Source organism: Balaenoptera musculus, chromosome 2 (genome assembly GCF_009873245.2).
Source record: "Balaenoptera musculus isolate JJ_BM4_2016_0621 chromosome 2, mBalMus1.pri.v3, whole genome shotgun sequence".
NCBI lineage: Eukaryota > Metazoa > Chordata > Mammalia > Artiodactyla > Balaenopteridae > Balaenoptera > Balaenoptera musculus.
Window position 1 is genome coordinate 6,902,919 of NC_045786.1, and position 25,667 is coordinate 6,928,585.

At 48.2% G+C, this 25,667-nt stretch overlaps 1 protein-coding gene and 1 non-coding gene across 3 annotated transcripts in view; one reads left to right on the forward strand and one right to left on the reverse strand.

Annotated features, from left to right (window-relative positions):
- Window positions 1-25,667, forward strand: part of FAM171A1 (family with sequence similarity 171 member A1) — a 129,034-nt gene that overhangs the window by 70,863 nt on the left and 32,504 nt on the right. Inside the window, exons 3-4 of one of the 2 annotated variants that reach the window (XM_036844239.1) lie at window positions 7,003-7,095; window positions 23,502-23,660. In XM_036844239.1, the coding sequence (XP_036700134.1) occupies window positions 7,003-7,095; window positions 23,502-23,660 (252 nt within the window). The remainder of the gene's footprint in view (window positions 1-7,002; window positions 7,096-23,501; window positions 23,661-25,667) is intronic. The other variant, XM_036844240.1, reaches the window with a different exon arrangement.
- Window positions 21,641-21,713, reverse strand: TRNAG-CCC. Its single transcript has one exon. It is a non-coding gene; the product is annotated as a tRNA-Gly (tRNA).

Below are 25,667 nucleotides of genomic sequence, written 5' to 3' on the forward strand. Positions count from 1 at the left end.
TCAGACTGGGCAGATTGACCCAGGAATCTGCATTTTCACAAGCAACTCCTACCGCCCCCCCACCCCAGGTATTTATGGATAAAAATGTTCACTATAGTTTGGGACCACTGCTTTGAGAGCTATGGAAAGTGGATTTGAAATAGGTACAACTGAGGAAATCCTTTAGGAAAATGTTAAAGAAAAGGAGATAAACCTGAGAAATATTTAGCAGGCAAAATCCAGAAAGCCTTGGAGAATGGGTGGGAGAGATGTGAGGGAAGGGACGAATTAGACTAAATGGAAGTTGAGTCTCGGGTTTCTGGTTGGTGATGGAGTGGATGGAATAACAGGCGGGCGGTGGGCTTGGGAGACCTGCCGCCTTGTGGTTCCCTCAAGTTGACTTGATTGATTAATGCCGTCAGCTGAAAGAAGCCCTCTTCCTCCCTCCCGTGTGCACCCCTCTCTCCAGGCTTGGGGCTCAGGCAGAGGTGGGTGTAAGTGGGAGTGGAGGTGGGGAGATGGGGAGAAAGGGATGCGTGTCGGGATTGTAGTTGGTGATGAACTTAGCGTAGATTGGATTGGAGCTGCCTCTGGGACGCCAGGTGTGTTCGGGCTTTAGTTTGAAAAGAGTTTGGGGCTTAAGAGGTTTGGAGGTGGAGGTGGAGTTTGGGGTCATCAGCAGCTTTTAAGGGAGACTCAGAACAATGATCTAACCCAGAGAGTGGAGGGGAGTGGGCCTGGGGCAGAACCCTGGGAAGGCCAGCACGATAAGAAAGGTGGTCCTTGTTAGGTTCTTGCTAAAGACAATGTTTGACCTCCCCCATTTTTCACACTGAGAAATCACTGGAAACAGCCCTGGGGGAAGTCTAAACGGTATCCAGACACCTCAACTCCACCTTTGCTTAGTGGGGGGGGGGGGAGGCAGCAGCACAAAATACCACTGATTCTCACCATCACAGGAGTTACGTTCTGCAGAGTCACCGTGAACACTGAGTTGGTGAATCCTGAGCCGTTGCTCCCCGGGGAAATGCAGGGTTAGGTTCCTGAGAGCCTCTGGTCACGTTTTCATCCACTGATCAGTACATCTCCTTGTTTGATGTGTGTTTCTGTTGCAAGATACCTGACTCAATATGTATTGTTGGTTCATTAACCTTGAACTCATGGCTGACAGCACCGTAACTCATGGCTAAGGGAAGCTTGTCAAAGTGTAATAAGGCACATCCCAGCCTCCTGCAGGTAGAAACACTGGACAGCACTTTGGGCCAGCATTCAGGGGCTGTTTGAAGCAGGGAAATCACCAACAAAAAGCACAGGAATGAGGGCTTCCCTGGTGGCGCAGTGGTTGAGAATCTGCCTGCTAATGCAGGGGACACGGGTTCGAGCCCTGGTCTGGGAAGATCCCACATGCCACGGAGCGGCTGGGCCCGTGAGCCACAACTACTGAGCCTGCGCGTCTGGAGCCTGTGCTCAGCAACGGGAGAGGCCGCGATAGTGAAAGGCCCGCGCACCGCGATGAAGAGCGGTCCCCGCACCGCGATGAAGAGTGGCCCCCACTTGCCTCAACTAGAGAAAGCCCTCGCATGAACCGAAGACCCAACACAGCCAAAAATAAAATAAAATAAATAAATAAAGTAGCTATAAAAAAGAAAAGTGCTTTAAAAAAAAAAAAAAAAAAAAAAAGCACAGGAATGCAAAAACGTGGCACTAAATTGATTGCAGAAAGGATGCTTCTGGTGTGAGAGCTGAAACGAGAAGGCAGAGCGTCGGTCGCCTTGGTCGACCTCAGCTGGGAGGAGACTCAGACTTTTGGCCCCTCTGTACGTGCACATAGAAAGCATCACAAGTATTGACTTGGGGTTACAAATAACCTTTAGCAAGTAGGCACATTTGCAAATACTGAACCCACAAATAAGGACGGACTGTACCTTAATTACATTTGTTTTGACTTTGTTAACAAGATCATTTGAGAAAAAGGCAACCATTTTCATAATATCCATTCTTCTTAAATGAGTAAATAATGGTAAAAAAATGTAGTTTAATTCAAAGGGTTTTGGACTCGGCTTGAAGATGCCTGGGTTGTAGGCCTGCCCGCCCCCAGCTCTGCCCTCACATGGGGGCCCATCACAGCTTTCTGAGCCCAAATCTCTAGTTTCTAAAACTAAATCAATTAGACCGAATAATTTTCAAGGACCCTCCCATGTCCTTCTTTTTCTCTGCTTGCCCTGTCAACATAACAAGATCCTCTTAACTAGAATCTAACCGAAAACGTGAGCAAAATTTAGACTGGTCTGCTGTGAAAAGCAGAGTATACTATTGTTTTCATGCATATTTCTGAAGGTGCACTTTTGGTATTCCAGGTAATTGAGTGAGGAGGAGAGAAGAATTGGGAACCTCTTCTAAAAATATTTTTAAAATTTGAAACTAAAAAATAATTTCTTTACTACATGTCCACACGTGGTTTTGTTTGCATACGCATTCTTATGAGATTTGGGCATAGATTTCTTTTCTCATCCTTGACAGTAGTTCCTGGAGGATGTGGGGGTTTTTTTCCCTTGCATGGAAGGGGGTACATATTGGGCAACAGGGAACCACAGCAAAAGGAGAGTACCCTTACCTTTGGCAGCAGGTAGGAACAGATTCAGCTATATGAAGTGCCATCCATCCTCTAAAGACTGTGATTCCACATCTTAATTATTTCCACCTCTATAGCTCAGGCCTTTTGCAACAGTTCAGGGCTACTGCAGTGGCCTCTGGCCAGCTCAGTCTGACCCCCTTCACAACGCCCTTTACATTACTGACCGTTAGTGTCTTAAAATGTATTTAAAATATATATTTATATTATTTTTATACTATAATAATTTTACATATTTATATGTTAGATATATGTATTTATATATAGATGTATATTTATACATCTATATATATATGCAGGCAGACCTCATCTTATTGCACTTCACTTTATTGCACTTTGCAGATATTGCATTTCTTGCAAATTGGAGGTTTGTGGCAACTCTACATTGAGCAAATCCATCGGCACCATTTTCCCAAGAGCTCATTTAGTGTTTGTGTCACATTTTGGTAATTCTCCCAATATTTCAATCTTTTTCATTATTATTATATTTGTTATGGTGATCTGTGATTTTCGTGTTGCTATTGCAAAAAGATTACAACTCACTGAAGGCTCAGATGATGGTTAGCACTTTTTAGCAATAAAGTACTTTTAAATTAAGGTATATCTGTTGTTTTTTAGACATGATGCTATTGCACACTTAATAGACTATGGTATAACATAAACACGACGTCTGTATGCATTGGGAAACCAGAACACTGACGTGCCTTCCTTTATTGCGATATTCGCTTTATTGGGGTGATCTGGACCTGAACCCGCAGCATCTCCGAGGTGTGCCTGCATATATATCTGTCTAATTACGTTATACGTCTGCCTAAAGGCATTTGATGTCCTCAGGATCAAGTTTAGACTAAACAGAACACAGGGACCTCCTCCCCAGCCGCTTCTCCCTACGTTTCTCACGGTCTGGTCACCCTGGGCAGTTTGTTTTCTCTGAAGGAATCTGGCGTTTTACCCGCTCTGTGCTTGTCTGCACTGTTGTTCCTTTACTGTTCTCTCCGCAAGCTTGTCTTCTGTCCGTGCATGCCCAGTGTGGTTGTCCTCTGCGCTCAGAAGTGTTGCAGCCTCTCCCAGGTGGAGTTCGATGTTCCTTTCTCTCTACTTCTCAGAAAACAAGACAGCAGCCAGCATCTCCTCTCTGCTGGGTAATATACCGCCTGCCTGCGGGTCTGAGGCGTCTCTGCCGCCTCCCGCCCAGGAAGCCCTTGCAGGTGTCTCTACCACCCACGTCTCATCATTAGTCATTACAAGAAATCATCTTTTCTCGTGTATGAAATAGGGTTTGCGGAAGAGTTTGCTAGAGCAGATGTCTGATGTTTGGAAGCACCAAATGCTACAGGCAAGAAACGTTTCAAAACATCCTGTAATGGTCACACGCATCTCGAGAGACCAATCACAGGTGATTCCAGCTCAAAGTCCCCCAAGCCAGACAGCACAGAGGTTTTCAGGGCCAAGGAAACGCCTTCAGGCTCTGTGTGAGCTCTTGAAGGGAGCAGTGTGGTCCAGGTCTGTACTACCTAGAGAGGCGGGGAGGGCAAAGCCAAAGTCTGGAGGTGAGCTCTTCCCTACAGGCACCAGCAATCTGGTTCTTCTCTCCTGGCCATTAGGTGCCCTGTGCCCTTGGGTGAAGGGATCTCTGTGAAAGAAGGTTAAGTTTCCCTGGGATGTGGTTTTGCAGGATTTACCCAAGTCAGGTTTCCTCCCTTCAGTCCTGGCTCACACACAGGACCTAATCCTCCCTCCCCCAACTTGGTATAGATTTTTTTTCCAACTTTAAACCCCCAAGGTGAATTCTTTTTTTTTCTTGCTTTATTTATTTATTTATTTTTGAGATATAATGCATATCACCATACGATTCACCATTTTAAAGTGTATAATTCACAAGGTTGTGCAACCATCACCACTGTCTACTTCCAGAATATTTTCTTCACCTCCAAAAAAACCCTCGTGCCCGTTAGGATTGACTCGCTGCTTCCCATTCCCCCAGCCCCCAGCAACAACTGATCCCTCTGTCGCTATGGATTTGCCTGTTCCACATATTGCAGATGAATGGAATCCTCCAGTGTGTTGGCCTTTTGCGCCTGGCATCTTTCACTTAGCACGGTGTTTTCCGGGTCTGTCCATGTTGTAGCATGAATCGGTACTTTATTCCTTTTTATGGGTGAACAATATTCCGTTGTATGGATAGACCACGTTTTGTTTATCTGCCCATCAGATGATGGCTTATTGGGTTGTTTCCACTTTCTGGCTAGTATGACTGATGCTGCTCTGAACATTCGTGTACAGGTTTTTGCATGAACATATACTCTCAGTTCTCCTGGGTATATACCTGGGAGTGGAATTGCGGGGTCACATGGTGACTCTGTGTTTACTATTTGGAGGAACTGCTGGATTCTTTTCACAGCACCAAGGTACATCGTTATCTTTGTCATGGCACTTGCCACGTTCTGCTTGTCCTACAGCTATTGGTTGTGTGTCCAAATCTCCTTCTAATGTAGAACCCTTGAGGACACAGACTGCCCCCAACATTGATCTGTTCCGCACGTCTAGCTCTGGGCCTTGTACATATTGGCAGCTAAATGAATGGAATAAATGTGTAGGGAGAAGTGTTATGTCCAAGGCCGGCCGCTCACTGGTCGCCTCTAGCATTATCCAGAGCCAATTGTGCTAAGTAATTGATATTCTTAGCACTTGATATTTCTGGTTCCTAATATTATCCTTGAAAGTTACTTTACCTCTCTAGGCCTCACTTTCCTCCTTTTTAAACTTAGAGACTTAGGCTGGATGGAGTCCAAGAAGCCTTTGAATTTGAGTCCGTGAAGCATAGCAGTCGAGGTCAGACTCCAGAGTTCAAATCCTGGCTCCGGTATTTACCAGCTGCGGGGTCTTGGACAAGTTAATTCTTATCTATAAATCTGTTTCCTTACCTGTCAAATGGGCATGTTAATAATACCTATTTCATAAAGCTGTTTTGAGAGTTAAATAAATTACCAAAATTAAAGCACCTAGAATAATATCTGACATGTTAGTGAGGGTTCAGTAATGTTAGTGATTCTTGTTGTTCCATAATATGTTGATTTGTTTTTTTCTTAAAATTCATGATCTCCCCAGAAACATGTAGGCTTTGTGAATTTTTTAGTTGGAAGTCCAGGTACTTCAACAAGAATTTTTAAAAATAGCACAAGTTCTGTCATCTTATTAGTTCCCAGAATAGGGAAGAAAGGTTTTTTTTTTATCATGAGGCACACAGTAATTAAGCACATATTTTTAAAGTCTTTCTTAATGTTAATACCCAATGTTTTACATCCGTGTAGTGTGTACATTGTAACTTTTAATAGATTCCTAATGTGAGGAAGTTCAGATACTTTACTAACAGCTTCTAACGAATAAAAAATACATAGTTGACTATTGTAGGGCAAGCAGTTGTTCTACGAGAGATTGCAGGACTCTTTTGGCGTTTTGAAAGCCTTTTGCTAATAATACTTAAAGGAAAAACTGTTTCTTTTCTCTCTGTTTACAGTACTTCTGACACCCGATGGGTGGGGTTTTTCTCAAACCAACCAGTTCTCCAACCCTCTGGACACCAACCGGGTGACCTACAATTCAGTTCAGTTCTGACAGTAACTGTCCAGAGTTAGCTCAGATGCCACAGGTTAAGGGTTCAGTCCCACAAGACCAACTGCCACTTCAGACACAAGCCCCAGGTTGTCACCTGTACTTCTGACCAACCGGCTGTAAATCAGAGGTTCTCATGGTCCCCTCCCTGGGTTCATTTACTCTCATGGCTCACAGAACTCAGGAAAACAGTAACATTCACGGGTTTATTACAAAGGATATTATAAAGGATGCAGATACACAGCCACATGAAGAGGTACGATAGGGTGAGATCCAGAAGGGTCCAGAAGGAGCTTCTGTCCCCGTGGAGTTGGGGTGTACCATCCTCCCAGCACATATACTTGTTCACCAGCCTGAAGTTCCCCAAAGCCCGTACCTTTGGGACTTTCATGGTAGCTTCGTCAGTCATGGCAGGCATGATCAGTCGTTAGCTGTCCACCCCCTCTGTCCTCTCTGGAAGATGGCAGGTGGGACTGAAGGTTCCAAGAGTCTCATCACGGCTTGATCTTTTTGGTGAGCAACCCACCTCCAGGAGCCCCCCCGGAGTCTCCTCATCAGAACAAAAGATACTCTGATCACTCAGGAAATTACAAGGGATTTAAGAGCCGGGAACCAGAGGCAGAGACCAAATATGTATTTATTATTATGCCACACTACTAAAAATCAATATTGTTGATTGAGTTGAAATCAGAGAATCCAAGGAATGCAGAGTACTTAAAAAACTGGAGTGGGCATTTTGATGTAAATGAATTCCCTCATATCCATCCTTGTTTCTGCAGTGTTTTCTTCACTGAGCCTGGGCCTGCTTCCAGAACGATCTGCTACTCTGATGGTGTATGAAGATGTTGTCCAAATAGTCTCAGGATTCCAAGGTATGTTTGATATTTAAAAAGAGAAGTGAAGGTAACTTTGGGGCCAACTCTGAAAATCTTGTGAGGGATGATTCTTTTGTCGGGTAGTGATGGCCGTGAAATGTGTCCACAGCTGGAAGTAACAATGCCTGTGGTCCCTACGAGTGCACGACACATGGGCATTTTGGTGAAATGTCTCTTGGCTGGGGCCTTTTTTCTTATCGGCCCAGCCTTTAAGTGCATGAGAGGTAAGAAGGGGCTCCACCCTCTGTTCACACCACATCTCTCTCTTCTCCGAAGGCGAGAATATTCATCCTGGGGTCAGAGTCCGGGCCCTGCCTGGGCCTCACTGACCATTGGGCGGGGTCTCTCTGAAAAGGTTCATAAGCATTTGAGAGTATAGAGTTTCAGGTTTGTTTGTTGTTTTTTTTTTGGCCCGCCACGCGTGGCTTGTGGGATCTTAGTTCCCTGAACAGGGAATCCCCCTTAGTTGCCCCCTGCAGTGGAAGCACGGAGTCCTAACAACTGGACCCCCAGGGAATTCCCTAGAGTTTCAGTTTTGCAAGACACAATGGTTCTAGAGATCTGTTGCACAATATACATACACTTCACACTAGTGAACTGTGCACTTAAAACTGGTTAAGATGGTAAATTTAATGTTACGTGTTTTTTACAATAAAAAAAAAACTCTTCCCTTACCAAAAAAAAAAAGAAAAAACAAAAGGTTCCTAGGTGTTCGAGTGTGGCCTTTTCTATCCCTTGTCCCCTCGTTTTTTTTTTTTTTTTTTTTTTTTTCCCCTCGTTTTTTTAATGCATCTCACGTGCACTGGTGTAAACGTGGCTTCACCCCTCTAACTTCTCTTTCAGAAAAGCTGGTACAGAAGGTTTGTGGCACTCGCCCTTCGATTGCGGCTGGGGTTAGAACTGGGAATAAGGCCTGTGTCAAACCCTTTTTTGTGCTGAGATGATGGGTTTCTTCCATCTAAATCATGGGCCTTTTCCTGGCTTTTAAGGTTTCATCAGATTCAGTTTTTGTTTACTGTATTCCTTTCTTTTAATACCATTTTACACCAGTCATTCTCTACCTGACCACATCCAGGTGCCATCTGCAAACGAGGTGACCTGATTTATTCCTTTTTTTATTGAGTAGCTGTGGGAACGTACAAGGAGGTTCACGTGCTGCTCTTAGAAGATGTATGTAAAGAGAAATAAGTAGAAGTGTCTGGGAGCGTAAGTGACTCGAGTTTGGAGAGAAAACAGGAACAGAGACACAGATTTTCATGTCATCCGCGTAGTGAAAGCCCTAAGTTAGCAACTTTTTTTTCTCCTCCTAAGAGAGAGCAGAGCTAGGCCTGCGTCCTCAGCATCCTTTCATGTGAGAACCACACTGGGGCCTACTGGCCTTGGTACTTCCAATTTCTCTTTAGTTAGCTTTGCTATTGTCGTTTCGCAACTGAAAGACGATGGAAGAAAGTGAAAGATAATTTTTCTCCTCCAGTCTTACTGAGATATAATTGACATATATCTTTAATGACTTGATATGTGTATATATTACATATGCAATGACGTAGTAAGTCATATACATTCCATTGCATATATATACATATACGTGTGTGTGTGTGTGTGTGTGTGTGTGTGTACACACATTTCCTGTATCCATTCATCCATCAATGGACACTTCAGTTGTTTCCATGTCTTGGCTTTTGTGAATAATGCTCCTGTCTTTGCCTGAATAAGTAACTTCTGACCCTGGGTGACCTCAGCCGCTCATGGCCACACCAGAACAAGTGGCTGGAGGAAACCTCACAGCTGCATCCACTGGTTACACAGACCTCAAGGTGGGCATCAGCCCTGCAGGACCGAGGCCACTTCCTAATTACTTGTTTTCTGACTCTCCGAGATGGCTGTTTCGTGCCCTGTCACTCCCGCACTGCCGTTTTCTCCCACTCTGTAGTGGGCGAGTGTTCAAGCTCATGCACCCCCAGAAATGCTCCCCTGAGCATCCTGTGCTCCAGCCACTGCCCTGTGTCTCTGCTGTCCTTTGGGAAGGACTTTGCTCCCTCATCTCTGCTTTCTCGCCTCTCCTTGCCTCTTCAGCACACTCCGGTCCGGGTTCCTCCCTCAGCGCTTCATCAGAGTGTCTTATGGCCCCCGTGCGGCCAGACCCAAGGTCACTTCTCTCTTCCTCTCCTGGGATGTCCGCACAACATTCAACACAGACAGCTGGGCACTCTGTCTTGAGACTTTCTTCCTTTCGCTTCCATATCATGCCTTGCCTTTCTTTCCAGCTCTCGGTTACTTCTTCTCTGGACGCTCCCATGACTGTCCTGGGCCTCTGTTTTTTCTTCCCAGTGCTCTCTCTAGAGGAGCTCATAGACCCATGGCTTTCATGCGCCCTGGGCACTGATTACTCCCCATTTCCCCCTAGAGGGAGGCCCTTATTTGACATCTTGACTTGGGCATCTGGTAGGCATCTCAGACTCAGCAGAGACGCACAGATCTCTTGATGTTTTTTACCTTCCATCTCAGTGAATGGTGTAAACACACCTACGCACCCAGCCAAGACTCTAGGAATCATCCTTGATTCTTCTCCTCACATCTGGTTCTCCTGCAGACCCTCTTCTCTCCATAGGTGTTGCTGCCTCGTGAATCCAAGACACCACCATTTCCCCCAGAGAACTGCAGTGGGTTTTTCACTGGTTGCCCTGTGCCCACTCTTGCCAGCCTGTAATCTAGTCTTCACAAAGTTACAGCGATCAAGTCGCCTTGCTTCCATTCTTCAGTGGTCTTCCCATTGTACTTGGAATAAAATCCCAGCTCCTTACACTCAGGGCTGGACAGCCCCTGGCCCTGAGCCTCTGGAGGCTGCCCCTGTTACCTGGAAGGTCGCCACTGGTGAGAAGGGGCGGAGGTTGTATCTACACACAGAGTTTCCCACAGAGCAGCTTCCTGCGCCCCTTGCCCCTCCTACTTCCCTTTCAGCCCCGCAATTCCCTTTGTCGAGCTCTTCTCCTTCACGGCCACCTTTGACGTGCACGGCACCCTCATGGGTCATCCCTTCCCAGTCCCCCTTCCCAGGAGCGGCACTCACCTTAGCAAGGTGTTTGTGACAAGGGCTCAAACTGCAGCCCACAGGGTCCATTGTTACAGCCACGCTTTACCCCGTCGTGGTGCCAGACCTCCTCGTCGCCCCTGCTCTGCTCCTCCCTGCCATCCGCCAGCCCTGATGCTACATTGTCCCCTCCAGTGGCTCCGAGGGGGTTCATGAAGGACCTCGGTGTCCGTGTCATTTGCCCTCCGTAAGCAGGCACCTTCTGAACATGCAGCAGTCGTGATGACCTTCATCTCCCATGAGTCACACAGAGTTACAGCCAGCCTGGCCCTTTAACCAGAGTAATCCCACAGTGGTTATCCCTCGGTCTGCCCACACTTGCCTTCTTTTTTTTTTTTTAAAGATTTGTTGATTGATTGATTTGTTTGTTTGGGTGCGCTGGGTCTTAGTTGCGGCAAGTGGGCTCCTTAGTTGTGGCTTGCCAGCTCCTTAGTTGCAGCACGTGGGCTCCTTAGCTGTGGCTCGCCGGCTCCTTAGTTGCAGCATGTGAACTCTTAGTTGCGGCATGCATGTGGGATCTAGTTCCCTGACCAGGGATCGAACCCGGGCCCCCTGCGTTGGGAGCGTGGAGTCTTAGCCACTGCGCCACCGGGGAAGTCCCACACTTGCCTTCTTTCTGCTGCCCACATGTTGCACATTTGCACTGCATGGCCCATGCCCTGATTCAGCCCTGGTCTCGGTCTCCACCCGGGCCACTGCAGTGGCCTCCAGCTGGTGTGCTGGTGTCCGCTCGCTGAGCTAGCGTTGCTGCTGGACTTGAGAAGATCAACCAGATGTCCCATCTCTTGTGTCTCCTCCCAACACACCTTGCACTGAGCTGCCCGAGTGATCTTCCTGGAGCAGAACCCTTTGCCCGCAGAGTGAAATCCCACCTCCTTACACAGCACGCCCCGGCCTCCTGACCTGGCCTCAACTTCCCTCTTAAGGGCTCTTCTCCTCCATGTCTTGTGTTCTAGCCTAACTGAATTTCTTTTTCTATTTTCCATCTGAGATGTCCCACCCCATCTTCCCAATCTGTCTTCAAATTCTCCTTGGACATCAAGACCCGCTTCAAGGCCACACCCTCCAGGAGGTCTTTTCTGTGTCTTCCCTGGAGACGAGATTCATGCCGGTGTCTTGCCCTTCACCTTCAGCTGCCAGGGGACTTATATCATGGGACCCCCGACTCAGAGGGGTCACCAGTCCATAGTGTGGCCAGGGGCTGGGACCCAGCTGGAGGAGAATAGCTGGAGCCATCAGTTCTTCTCTCTCTTCCTTTTACCGGGGTGGAACTAAGAACCCAGAAGAGGTGAGACTCTCAGCTGACTGTGTGGTCACGAGATACAGTGGGTCTGTAATCACACCAGGCCATCTGCAAGCCCAGGTTCGAAGGGAACAGAAAGTATGGGTCAGAAAAGGGAGCTAGTTGGTAGCAGGCCAGAGAGAAGCAGACCGGGATTTGTGGAGTCATGTTAATGGCACAGCATTCAGGTGAAATCCACAAACTCCTGCCACGTGGTCCCAGAGCTGCCCTGAGCCCAGATCCAGGCGTTCCCACGCCTTCCACGCCCCCCGGCTCCAGCCTTGGATTCCACACGTCCTGTCTCCCTCATGCCCTGTCCTGTCCTTATCAGTAACCAGGAGGGTGGATTAAAACAGCCCTCCAGCTGGGGGTTCTGTATCTTACCACGATGCCGCCCCTTCTGCCATATTTGGTAGTAATATCTTACCTCCCGGACTAAAACTGAAAAACCTGAAGAACAAGGAGGGGGTCATGTTCACTTAGCATCCCCAGGGCCTGGCCCCATGCCCACCTTAGGATCCGTACACAATGAGCAATTCACTGAAGGGTTGAGTAAATAAATATTTAAAAACCGTCCAGATCCCACCTTTTTTTGCACTTCCTGTGTAGATCACTCAAGCTTGGGTTAATTATTTTCCTTGTTGTGGCTGCTAAGGGGACAGTTCACATGTACACACACGCACACAAACATACAGAGTATTTGAATAACTCTCTCTCTCTAAGGAGCAGGAAGTATGGTCGTGTTATAATTCCAAGGATGTAAGACATTCATGGCAGTTTTCGTTATGGTAGTTTTTGTTATGGTTAATTTATTCAGTCTAGTGTATCACTTCCCTCCTGTATGTAACCGGAAACTGAGAACCATTTATTTCTCCCTTCCCAAAAAATCTCATTTATATTCCAGCTTTTTAAAATTGTCTACATTTTGTTAATTTTTTAACTTACCTTACTTCATGAGTTTAATTATTGCTAGTTGTACTTTTCCTTGTCTCAGTAGAGTTGAGGCACGGCAGGAATAACACTGGGTGAATTTGTTTCACGTTTTCTTACCAGTTGGAAGGAGAGCCACGTGTAGATAATTTTTAGTCTTTGCAGTTCTGTTCCGTAAAGCCAATACAGAACTGAATTTCTAAATAATATATCAAATTTTTATTCTCAAACTGGTCAAGTGTAGGTGCACTTATTAATTTTTTTAATGGAGTCAGAGGAGAAAAAAATAAACTCTTGCTGATCAGAAATGTAAGTACTGTCAGCCATTTGAGTTTTTGTGTGTTGCTTGGATGTTACTGTGTGTCAGATCCCCCCAAGGAGGTGGGGAGGTAGTGAGATGACAGTTTGACAAAGCCTCACCCGTGTTATGTGCATAGTTTTGGGTGATGCCCAGTTGTTTGGTTTTACGTGACACTGAAGCAAAAGATTTCAAAGAACGAAGGCCACTGGGTGAGAGAGGTGGAGACAGGAGAGGCGGAGATGTTCTCTATGGGAAGATGTTTAATGCTTCAGGTGAAGTTTTTGTTTTGAAATGTTTGCAACCAAATAAAATAGAATAAGCTCATGGTTAATGAGAGTTTTCCTTGAAGAATAAAAAGACTACTCACTTGTTTTCCTCTCTCTAGGTATGGTATCTATTGAAATTCTGACCATACACACCCTAAAACTATTCCCATCAGACGAGGTGGGATTATGTGCAGTGCCTTCACACACACACACACACACACACACACACAGAGTAAATGCATGTTTCCAATGGAACTGGCCTTAGCATTCGATTTCATTTGAAAAGTGAGGAAAGTGATTGCGTTATCATTGTTGACACTATTTTATACAGAAAGCCTGGAGCAGTCTTATGATAACAGTGTGGTGAAGGGGAAGGACCAACATAGTCATTGATTAACTACGTATAGGGATCTTTCCCAACAGAGGCTGGGTCTAAAAGTATGCTCGTTATCACAGAATGCTTGCAAATTGCTTTTACATTTTTTTTTATCTTTTTTTTTTATTGAAGTATAGTTGATTTACAGCGTTTTATTAGTTTCAGATGTACAACATAGTGATTTGATATTTTTATATATGATACTGCATTTAAAGTTATTATAAAATATTGGTTACATTCTGTATGTGGTATCTTATATCTTGTACCTTATTTATTTTATACCTAGTAGTTTATACCTCCTAATCCCCTACCCCTGTCTTGCCCCTCTCCCCAGTGGAAACCATTAGTTTGTTCTCTGTATCTATGAGTCCGTTTCTGTTTTGTTATAGTCATTCATTTATTTTATTTTTTAGATTCCACATATAAGTGAAAACATACAGTATTTGTCTGTCTCACTTCACTAAGTTTGATACCCTCTTGGTCCATCCATGTTGCTGCAAATGGCATTATTTTGTTCTGTTTTATGGCTAAGTAGTATTCCACTGTGTATAGGTACCCCATCTTCTTTATCCATTCCTCTGTTGATGGGCACTTAGGTTGCTTCCATATCTTGGCTACTGTAAATAATGTTGCTATGAACATTGGGGTGCATGTGTCTTTTTGAATTAGTGTTTTCATTCCATTTTCTTCGGATATATACCCAGGAGTAGAATTGCTGGATCATATGATAGTGCAAATGGCTTTTAAACTTTGCAATGAGATCATAGGAGAGTGGAAAGAGAGAACACTTGTCAATTGTTTTATAAGGATCATTTTCTTTGAGAGTTTTTTGTACTTTGCTGAGGAACTGAAAGCTTTCAAGGAGGAGTTTGTTGGTGATTCCAAAATGTAACCTCACAATGATGAACCGTAAAGTAGGAGTTGTTGCTCTACTGCCGGCTCTCTCAGAGAGCCGACTTGTTGTCGACTCAGAGTGTGATGACGGTAAATAAGAAAGTACCATAAAGATGCCCCGGGCAGCTCGTGGCTGCACTGTCGTCAGGCCAGCTGGCACCACCCAAACCGGCGGTGTCCATCCTGCTGGGCCTCTTCGCTGCTCTCTTTACGGTCCGCAGGACAGTCCCCTTTCTGTTCCCCAGGCAGTGCTGTCAGACTCTCCCACGCTCTGCACGCCCCCCGACCTGCGTGCCCTCCTCTTAGCCGTGACCTTGACGATGGTTCCAGGGAACACAGAGGCCATCAGGGGAGGCTGGCTTCGGTGGCCTGCTTTTCTGCGTCCCCTTCTAAGGGGACAGTGTGACGTGTCTCCCCGTGGCTCCTCTCCCACCAGGAGCCCCTTCACATTACAGTCCAGCCCTCTAATCTCCCCCCCTCCCACCTCCCTCTGTTTGTGCCGCATCTTCCATCTTTCTCCTCTGGTTCTTTCTCAGCTCCCAGAATTACGAAGCCTGCCCTTCCAAGGAAACCCATCTTACTCCCGATTCCTCATTTCCTTTCCCACTCAAACTTCGGAGCCGTCCGCCCTCGAGAATTTTCTTTAGGGATTTCCCGTGCTGACTTCGCGGAGACTGAGCTGCCAGCTCCGGCGGCCTCTTCCCGGGCCTCGTCCTGCCTGCGTCCCCGAGCTGGGGTCCTTCCTCCTGCACCCCCCCCCTCCCTCCTCGACTCCTGTTCACTGCTTCCCCGTCTCCTCCCCGGTTCTCCCTTCCCCGCCTCGCCCACATTCCAGAAGCGGCTTTCAGCTCCAGCCACCCCCTCTGTTTTCTTCCCCGAGGCCGCTGTCTTTATTTGGAACTACATCATTTCTCACCAAACATCTCACAAGAGCCTGGCTGGTCGTTCTGACTCTAGGATTTCTCTACCCACAGCCACCCCGCACTCTGCTCTCGGAATTGGGTAAAAACGAACACGGTTCCTTCATTCCCGTTCCAAGAACCCCCGGAGGCTCTCTCCCCTGCAGGTCGCCTCAAGTTCAGACTCCTGACCGGGGTGCACCAGGCCCTTCACGAGCCTCCCCCTCTGTCCGGAGCCCACGCAGCCTGCACGGGGCTCATGGGGAGGCCTTGGCCTCTGGCCACGGTCCAGATGTCTGTCACCCCTGGAATTTCTCTCCTGGGTGGTTGACGGTTCTCTGCTGAAGCTTCTCCTGTACTTTTTGGGCATCACTCTCTGTTTTGGCATCAAAACACTACGATGATTCAGCCATTGCCATGACTACCTTCTCTACCCTGGAGTTCCAGGATGTCAGGACCTTCATCCTTGTCCCCATCATGTATCCTGTGCCCCGGGGCGGAGGAGACCCTGTCCGTGTCGTCTGGGTCATTCTGAGGGCGCTCAGCGTATCTTGTGGAATCCTCTCAGTCAGGGGCAGTTTCCCCCCAGGGGCATCTGGCAGTGTCACAGCTTGCAAGCCACTCCTGGCATCTACTGGGTAGATGCCACAATGCACAGGACAGCCCCTGTCCCCCAGCAAAGAAGTGCCTTTGTGGCCCAAAATGTTAATAGTGCTGCGAATGAGGGATGGTGACCTAGTCAGAATTGAGACAGACCATTACCAGGACCCAGTGAGTTGCCCGGAATAACTCATCTTTACGTTTAATCCTATAAGCATTCCCAGAACGTGGTGCCATGGGTTTCACAGAACACCTGCTCTTCAGGAGCTGCCGTCTAAATGGGGAGAGGCGATGGGAAATTATTGCTGATCCTGCACCTGGTATGTACCAGGAGGCAACGTGAGACATCGTATCAATGCATGTGTGTTCTGACCTAACGTCCTAGCAGCCATATCATGAGACAGGCGTGGGCCACGCCCATTTTAAAGATAAAGAACCCAAATCCCAAAGTCACTCAGCTCAAAGGTGGTGGAGGAAAGATAGAAACAGAGCGATATATACACTGACACTCCTGCCCATGTCCTCTTCTCATGGCGCCTCTGGTTAGGGAGATGCTCAAATACACAAATACACATAATACCAGGCGCAGGAAGACTGGTTCTGTAAGAGAGATACGAGTAGAGTTTAGAGCTTGGGGTGGGATCCAGAAAGGCCACACAGGAGAGGTGGCATTTGAGGTGCACCTTGGATGACGGGTAGGATCTGCAAATAGAGACGATGCGGAAAAGCTCCAGATGCGGGGAAGAACATGAGCTCGTGCGCAGAAGCAGAGCTGCGTGGGCCAGAGGGTGAGGGCCATGGGCAATAATAGCAGAGCATCTGTTCTGACGTGGGCAGATGTGCTAGGAAGGGACGCAGAGGTCAGAATTCAAAGAATTCATTTCCGCCTCGTGCAAACAGAATGACTGTGGGCCTCTCTGGGCCTCAGTTTCCTGCCCCATAAAGAGAGGAGAGAGCTCCTTCTTCACGGGATTTTTTTTTTTTTCAATTTTTATTGGAGTACAGTTGATTTACAATGTTGTGTTAGTTTCAGGTGTACAGCAAAGTGAATCAGCCATGTGTATGTATGTGTATATATATATATATATATATACACACTCTTTTTTAGATTCTTTATCCATATAGGCCCTTACAGAGTACTGAGTAGAGTTCCCTGTGCTATACAGTAGGTCCTTATTAGTTATCTATTTTATATACAGTAGTGTGTATATGTCAATCCCAATCTCCCAATTTATCCCTCCCCCCTTATCCCCTAGTAACCATAAGTTTGTTTTCTACATCTGTGACTCTGTTTCTGTTTTGTAAACAAGTTCATTTGCACCCTTTTTTTAGATTCCACACATGAGCGGTATCATAGGATATTTGTCTTCCTCTGTCTGACTTACTTCACTCAGTATGACAGTCTCTGGGTCCGTCCCTGTCACTGCAAATGGCAGCATTATTTTGTTCTTTTTTTATGGCTGAGTAATATTCCATTGTGTACATGTACCACACCTTCTTTATCCTGCTGTAGATTATTCAGTGAAATAATGTGTACGTAAGAACTTTGTAAATTCTGAAGTGCTGAACTGCACCTCTCATGAGAGAACTGGAGCAGCAGTTCGGGTCTGTGTTGGTGTATGATTGCTGCCGCTGTTGTTAATTTGGGAGGCGGTGGATCCATTGAAGGTTTCTGGGTGGGGAAAGGTGGTGATGAGAGTGGAATTGGAGAACCATCAGTAGATGAGGCGGGAAAGGGGTGAGGGGAAGTCAGGAGACTTCTGCGATAGTTGAGGGGTCACGTCACAGGGTAGTGTAGGGTGGAGGCAGGACGGAGGGAAAAGAAGATGCTAGAAACGTCGATAAGGGAAGATTGGGCCGTCCTGGCACTTGAGCGACTGTGCAGGAGAGTAGAAAGGGAAAGTGATGGTGACAGCCTGGAGTCAAACACAGGTGTTGGGGGGAGCGGGGCTTTGTTAAGTTGCAGAGAAGGTAGTGATGACTTTAGTGCCTGACGGACATCCAAGCCGAGGTGCAGAGGAGCCCGAGGGAATACAGGCGTGGAGTCCCCGGCAGGACCGCAAGGTAACTGGTGAGGCTCCAGCAGGGAGGAGAGTCAGGCAAGTCAGGAGAGAGTCAGGAACAGCAGAGGCGACTGTGGTGAACCTTCGCGAGCTGTCTCATCCGAAGTAGGAGGAGAAAAAAGCACTCGTAGAGGAAAAAGCCGGCGACTCTGGGGAGAGCCGAGTGCAGGACCGTGACCCCCGCGGGGGCGGGGAACAGAGCTCATCATTGTGAGCAGCTGGAGGCAAGAAGGCGAGCGAGGGTCACGGGTTTGCAGATTATACAGTCGTCAGGTGACATTTCCAAGGGCGGCGTGTGTGTGGGGTGAAAGCCACGTCCCTGGGCGTTGGGGGGAAAGAGAGGAGGCTTATGGGGATAACAGCGAAAGTCGTGTCTTGCTGTTGCTTTTCTAGCTGAGGAAGAAAGGAGTATACGTGTTGGTTGGGGAGGAAAAGCTTCTGAAGAGAGATTTTTGATGAATGCAAGAATAGTGGATCGAGTCACGTCTTGCAATAACACAAGCAAAAGTTAGGAAACTCGGGTTGACCTTGGGGGAGGGCAGGGGCAGAAGAGGCAGCAGAGAAGAGGGAAAAAAGATTTTAAAGGGCAGACGGAGGGGGCTTCCCTGGCGGCGCAGCGGTTAAGAATCTGCCTGCCAACACAGGGGACATGGGTTCGAGCTCTGGTCCGGGAAGATCCCACATGCCATGGAGCAACTAAGCCCATGTGCCACAGCTACTGAGCTTGCGCTCTAGAGTCCGTGAGCCACAACTACTGAAGCCCGCGTGCCACAACTACTGAAGCCCGCGCGCCTAGAGCCTGTGCTCCGCAACAAGAGAAGCCACCGCAATGAGAAGCCCGCCCCGGTGTTTTCAGTAGAGTTGGGTCTGAGCCTTTGGGGGATGCTGGTGGAGCCCCAGGAAGGACGGAGGATGACACAGCTGCCGTGGGGAGTGTGGAGGAGAGGCATCCACAGAAGAGGACGGACCTGTCCTCCTCCGTCCTCCCCTCCCCACTCAGCAGCTTTCATCCATAAACTTAGGCTTAAGAGCATAACCACCCCCCAACCCGACACGTACCCACTTTAGATCGTATTTACGCTGCGGCTCAGAGTACTTTGACCCTTACACTCCTCAGACGTTTCTCGGGGCATTTCATCAGGCAGAGCCCGTGCTCCTGTGTTCAGTCCTCCACAGGCATCAGGGCGTGCCGGTCACAGCGTGTGTCAAAGTAGCTGGACCAGCCACACCCTCTTCGAGTAAACCTGCCCCAGCATCGCCCCTCTGTGCCCCCCACCCCTCCAGAAGTGGGGGACAGACACGGTGTCTGGTCAGGGAGCGAGTTCTTCTGCACAGAAAAGGGAAGCGGGGCAGCAGGGGAAGAGGAGCGGGGAGAGGTGCGTCTCCCACTGAAACGCACGGTGTGCCAGGGAGAGACAGAGGCAGAGAGAGAAGCACGCACAGGGGCGGAGAGAAATAGACACACACACAGAGACAGACAGACAGACAGACACCGAACTGCGATGATATGTGGAATCTAAAAAAACGATACAAATGAATCTACTTACAAAACAGAAATAGTCTCACAGACATAGGAAACAAACTCATGGTTACCAAAGGGGAAAGAGCAGGGAAGGGGGCAAGGGATAATTTAGGAGTTTGGGATTAATAGATACACACTACTATATATAAAATAGATAAGCAGCAAGGACCTGCTGTATAACACAGGGAATAATATTCAATATCTTGTAATAACCTATAATGGAAAATAATCTGAAAAAATATACGTATAACTGAATGACTTTGCTGTTCACCTGAAACTAACACAATATTGTAAATCAATTATACTTCAACTAAAAAAACATGAGGAACTGGGACTTCCCTGGTGGTCCAGTGGTTAATAATCCATCTTGCAACACAGGGGACTCCAGTTCGATCCCTGGTCGGGGAACTAAGATCCCTCATGCCATGGGGCAACTAAGCCTGTGCGCCACAACTACTGAGGCTGCATGCCTCAACTAGAGAGCCCACATGCTCCGGAGCCCACGCGCCGCAACTACTGAGCCTGCACAGGCTTCAGAGTGCCACAACTAGAGAGAAGGCTGTGCGCTGCAACAAAAGATCCCACGTGCCACAACTAAGGCCCGACGCAGCCAATAAATAAATAAATAAGAAGAACTAAAATCTAACATCTCTCAGTAGAGTAAAAAACATTAAAAAAAAAAATGAGGAACCAATGACAAAAGTAGCCACCTCTTTAAAATCTCCCTCAATCTGAAAGGGATACCATTTTAAATTGAATTTGAGGAGGACTTCTTTAAACTTCAATTTATTAAAATTTTAAATCAGAAAAAAAAAAAAAGAATGGGAATGAGACGCCCAGTGGCCCGAGAGCTGGGAACAGCCTTGGTGGTGGTGTCCGGGTCCCAGGCTGGTCCCCGTAAAGCCTGGCTGGGCTGGTTTCCTAGCGTTCAGCAGGACTCCCCTTCATCCTTCAGCAACGTCCCCTTTTCCTTGGTCCAGGCTGAGTGGGTTCTGTTCCTTTCAGCCAAAAGGGCTTTCACGGTGACTTCAACCTGCCCATCTCACGGGGCCCGGAGGGGCACACAGGACCCACGGTGTTCTGGGGTAACCCGCCTGGCCCCTGCTTTCTGCCTTGACCCTTGTGAAGACAAGCCCCTCTTTGCGCCGTCACGCAAAGGACTGCAGACACGCCCTTCTGTCCTTCCTAGTAGCGAGTTCCCCGTTTCCCAGTGCATGAAACCCAGGCGGCAGCAGCATTGTTTAGGCTGAAGAACAGTGGAGAAGAGGAAACAAATCGCAGGACATTCACTAACATTGAAAGAAAATGATAACAGGAACAGAGAATGTTGTCACGTGGTTGGGGGTGAGGAGATGGACGAGAAAGGGTTCTCTTTGACCTTCCGTCTCTGAGGGCAGCTCGGAGAAGAAGGAAAGAGGCAGACAGCACGTGCGGGAAGCGGGCTGGGGGAAAAGGGATCGGGTGAGGCACGATGCTCCGGGCCGGCATGGAGAACGCCCCACCCCCTGGGAGCGTGAGGCATCCGAGCCCTGCGCAGACCGAGGAGGCGACAGCAGGAAGACATTGCTGTCGTGTGAGATCAGAGGACAAGGAGAGCAGACTCACAAGAGCTGAAAGTGGAAAGATTCAGCTATCTGTATGCCAGTGCATCACCATAGCTTTGTTTTAGGGACCAAGAAAGGGCATCGATGGTCTAGAACAGGACCGATGTCCGTGTCCACTTAGCTTCAGATAGGACTGTTGTGAGTTTGGGCACCTGGCTCCCACGGGATCTAAAGCTGGGCCAGTGTTTATGGAGAACCAGTCATGTCAGAAATGCAACCAGTGATTTTCAGGTGCCATCATGACCACCTTGGTCATACATGGTCAAGGCAGCCCACCCCGTAAGTCTGTGTTGGTGGTGAGTCCATTTTGTGGGCTCGCCTGTCAGAAGAGACTTGGATTAGTTGATCCTTGGAGCTCCAGAACTCCGTTATTCTAGAACACTACTTTTTTGTTTTTTGGGTTTTTTTTGCAGTTTGCAGGATCTTAGTGCCCTGACCAAGGATTGAACCCGGGCCCTCGGCAGTGAAAGCGCAGAGTCCAAACCACTGGACCTTCAGAGAATTCCCCTAGAACACTTCTTGATAAGTTTATTCCTCCCTTAAAAGTTTCTTTTAAAAAAAAAAAATTATTTATTTATTAATATTTTCGGTTGCACCGGGTCTCAGTTACAGCAGGCAGGCTCCTTAGTTGTGGCTCAAGGGCTCCTGAGTTGCAGCACACGGGCTCCCCAGTTGCGACATGCAGACTCCTAGTTGCGGCGTGCACGTGGGATCTAGTTCCCTGGCCAGGGATCGAACCCGGGCCCCCTGCATTGGGAGCACAGAGTCTTAACCACTGGACCACCAGGGAAATCCCCTTTAAAAGCTTCTGATCCAGGGTGAAGAGGAACCTTGGTGTAGACATAAAGACCATGAACTCTGGGCAGGGCTGTTGTGTCAGGACATCCATAGGTGGGGAAGAGGAAGCCCCAGCCAACCACAGGGAAACGTGGTCTCCCTCAAGCCTGGGGTGGGATATATGATGACCAGAACATCAGCGCAGACCACCACGTTTGAGGAACCACTTTATTTATTTATCTTTTAATTAATTTATTTGTTTTTGGCTGCGTTGGGTCTTTGTTGCTGTGCACGGGCTTTCTCTAGTTGCGGCGAGCGGGGGCTACTCTTCATTGCGGTGCGTGGGTTTCTCACTGCAGGGGCTTCTTGTTGTGGAGCGCGGGCTCTAGGCACGCGGGCCTCAGTAGTTGTGGCACACGGGCTCAGCAGTTGTGGTGCACGGGCTTAGTTGCTCCACGGCATGTGGGATCTTCCCGGACCAGGGCTTGAACCCGTGTCCCCTGCATTGGCAGGCGGATTCTTTTTTTTTTTTTTTTTTTTAATTAATTAATTAATTTATTTATTTATGGCTGTGTTGGGTCTTTGTTTCTGTGCGAGGGCTTTCTCTAGTTGCGGCAAGTGGGGGCCACTCTTCATCGCGGTGCGCGGGCCTCTCATTATCGCGGCCTCTCTTGTTGCAGAGCACAGGCTCCAGACGCGCAGGCTCAGTAATTGTGGCTCACGGGCCCAGTTGCTCCGCGGCATGTGGGATCCTCCCAGACCAGGGCTCGAACCCGTGTCCCCTGCATTGGCAGGCAGATTCTCAACCACTGCGCCACCAGGGAAGCCCCTGGCAGGCGGATTCTTAACCACTGCACCACCAGGGAAGTCCAAGGAACCACTTTATTTTAACCCAGAGAGATGTGTACTTCCATCGGGAAATGCTCCAACTCCCATCTCTATTCATTTTTGTCTTCACGATGTTTTTGCTGGGTGTGTGCAAACTGATACAGCACGTCTGCATCTTGTGACCCTCGCTACAGCAGTAGATAAAAACGGGTTCAGGTTTTACAGTCAAAATAAGATCTGGAGCAAAGTCAAACTGCGGATGGTGTCACAGGGTAACTGTGTCACAGGGTCACCAGCTCAACCCATCCTGCACAGAGTTGAGTTTGCTGAAAAGAGCAGTTCTCACATCCTTTCAAGAGGCTCATCATAGAATCTGTAACATGATCCGTCGCAAGTCAGATGCACCCACCGGAGTAGATGGAATGCCAAAAGGCCGCTTCCGCCGAAGGGAGAGGACTCATTACTGTGGGTTCTTATCTGCAATTCTCGTCCAGCTGCTCGTCTGTTGCCCTGCTCTGCTTCAGCTTGTTCTGTGCACTTAGACCAGATTTTACCAGGAAGACTAAGGATGTGTCTGTAACGGTGTCAGAGGGTCTCTCCTGCCTTGTTTGTATCAGGAGATTGATTGTCATCTACTCATTTCACTTACGTGGACTTTTTCCCAAAACACTACCCCTACCCATAGGCGAAGGCTGGGCGGTGAAAAGACCGCTCACAAATAGAGCTTTTTGTGAAAAACCTAAATAACATCCTGTGTCAAAGCAAACGTGACAATGGGCTATTATTTCTCTCCCCATAATAACATGCTGTCACATCTTTGTGCCCCGCGTGAATGGGCGATGTGAGGGGATGTAGGGGCGGAGTGGGGACTGGGAAGCCACGCTGAAACCTTAGAGGAGCTTTTCCGGGGTTTGCATTTTCTGGAAACAGAAACCGCCCCTCTGAGAGGTAACTCCAGGGTTCATTTCCGCAGGTGCCCGGCCTCAGCCTCGCGTGCATTTCCAGAGGAGAGCTCTGCGGCTGCCCGAGAACACCAGCTACAGTGACCTGACAGCCTTTCTCACGGCTGCCGGCTCCCCCTCGGAGGTGGACGGCTTTCCTTATTTGCGGGGATTAGATGGAAACGGAACAGGTAACTCGAGGCTCATTTCTTTCCAGCCGGGGAGTCTGCGTTTGCATCTTTATATGTGTTTGTATCTTTATAAGTGGGAGAACCCCACCCGAGGTGCAGAAGGGCAGATCTGTCGTCTGCAAGTTCAAGGGCACTGAAAGTGTCATTTGAGGACTTCAGCCTGCGCCCCTTTCGTGAGCTTGTCTTCCTGAGCCTCTCTCTTGGTACCAGTTGCCTGAGCTCTCCGTTGGCCAACGAAGTATATTTAATTCCCAGAAGTTCTTTTAATTGAATTTTCTTTAAGTGTCAGATCAGAGTTAGAGGCTTTCTGTCCCCCTGTTCTCAGCCTCGCCCCACTTGCCCCTGGAACGTATGTTTGTTGGAGCAGCCTGCCCAGCTATGCGGAGATGCACTGACCCCCCTGCAACCCGGGCACGTGTCACAGCTGGGAGGGGCGGGGGTGGCCCTGGGCCTGATTCCCAGAGGAGCACACCGTGCCCCCGCCCACCAGTACAGGGAGCACTTGGGGGCAGGGAGCCGCTGGGCTCCACCGGCTGAGTCCATCCAGCCTTTTCTCACGACCTCCCTTTCTCTGAGTTTGCCTCTCTTTGCCTTCCCCTCTGCGAAGAGTGGTGAGGCTTCATGCTGGACTTTGGAACATCTCCTGGAAGGCCTCTAAGTCTGCGTGGTCCTTCTCACCCTAGGCCGGCAGGACACACACTGCTCAAAGATCACAAAAACTAAGAGCCACCAGCCAGAAAATAGGTAATCATTCCTTACCGGTGAAAGACCACCCTTACCTCTGTTCCCGGCCGACAGAGCTCGGTGCTGACGTGGTCCCCGGTCCTCCTTGTGGTGAATGGATGGTGGCCAAGTCTCAAGCCCTGAATCGTTTTCCTGTCTCCCCCTCTTCTTTTCCCCAACACTTTACAGGAGTCACAACATAAACTTGAAAACCAAAGGCTGTTCTGGGTTAAATCCCGCTAGGTGCGTACGTTACTGCGTTTCCCAGGGACGCTTTGATTGAATTTCACTTAATCGTTCAGTGCTTTACAGAAACTGATCGTTCTGCAAAAGCTTTTTATACCTGCCACATCTGATCCGTTTTGGAGAATGTTAATAAATGTCTGGTGACAGATCAAGCTCACGTGGTGATTTGTTACCTGCTTTTCTTCCCTCTGCGATACCCGTCCTGAGAAACGTTTCTTCTTCCTTGAATTTTTGCGTGATGATGATGCAATGGACGTGTCAGTCACTGACCACCAGAAAAGTTGCATGGTGGTCGTCTTTCTTTTCTTTTTTAACTATTTAAAAAAAATTAATTAATTTATTATTTTTGGCTGTGTTGGGTCTTCGTTTCTGTGCGAGGGCTTTCTCTAGTTGTGGCAAGTGGGGGCCACTCTTCATCGCGGTGCGCGGGCCTCTCACTGTCGCGGCCTCTCTTGTTGCGGAGCACAGGCTCCAGAAGCGCAGGCTCAGTAGTTGTGGCTCGCGGGCCTAGTTGCTCCGCGGCATGTGGGATCTTCCCAGACCAGGGCTCAAACCCGTGTCCCCTGCATTGGCAGGCAGATTCTCAACCACTGCGCCACCAGGGAAGCCCCACGTGGTGGTCATCTTAAGTGAATATTATTGGGAAGAAAAAAGTTGACTTTTCATTTAAAGGGACAGGCCTGGGAGGAAAGTAGTGTTTTGGGGAACAGGATAATCCGAGGCCATCATGAAACCTCCATTCAGCCTCCATCACAAAACCCCGAGTTGGAGGAACAACCTCGTTGTTGTCCTCCATTCAGTTTTTTTCTGTGCCCCAATTCCAAGAGCTCTTGAATAAGTTATGAAATCCGAGACGACGGTAAGGTAGAGAAGACATAGGACTATTGATTTTAGAGGAGTTTGTTTTATTTTAAAATCACTCTCTTATTTCAGAGGGAAGAGAGAAGGTCTTTGGAAGGTTATATTCAATTTGTTTTCCACTGAAATAACTGGCCAAGTTGACCTAGGAAGACTCAGACCTCCTGCCAAGGAAGGGCA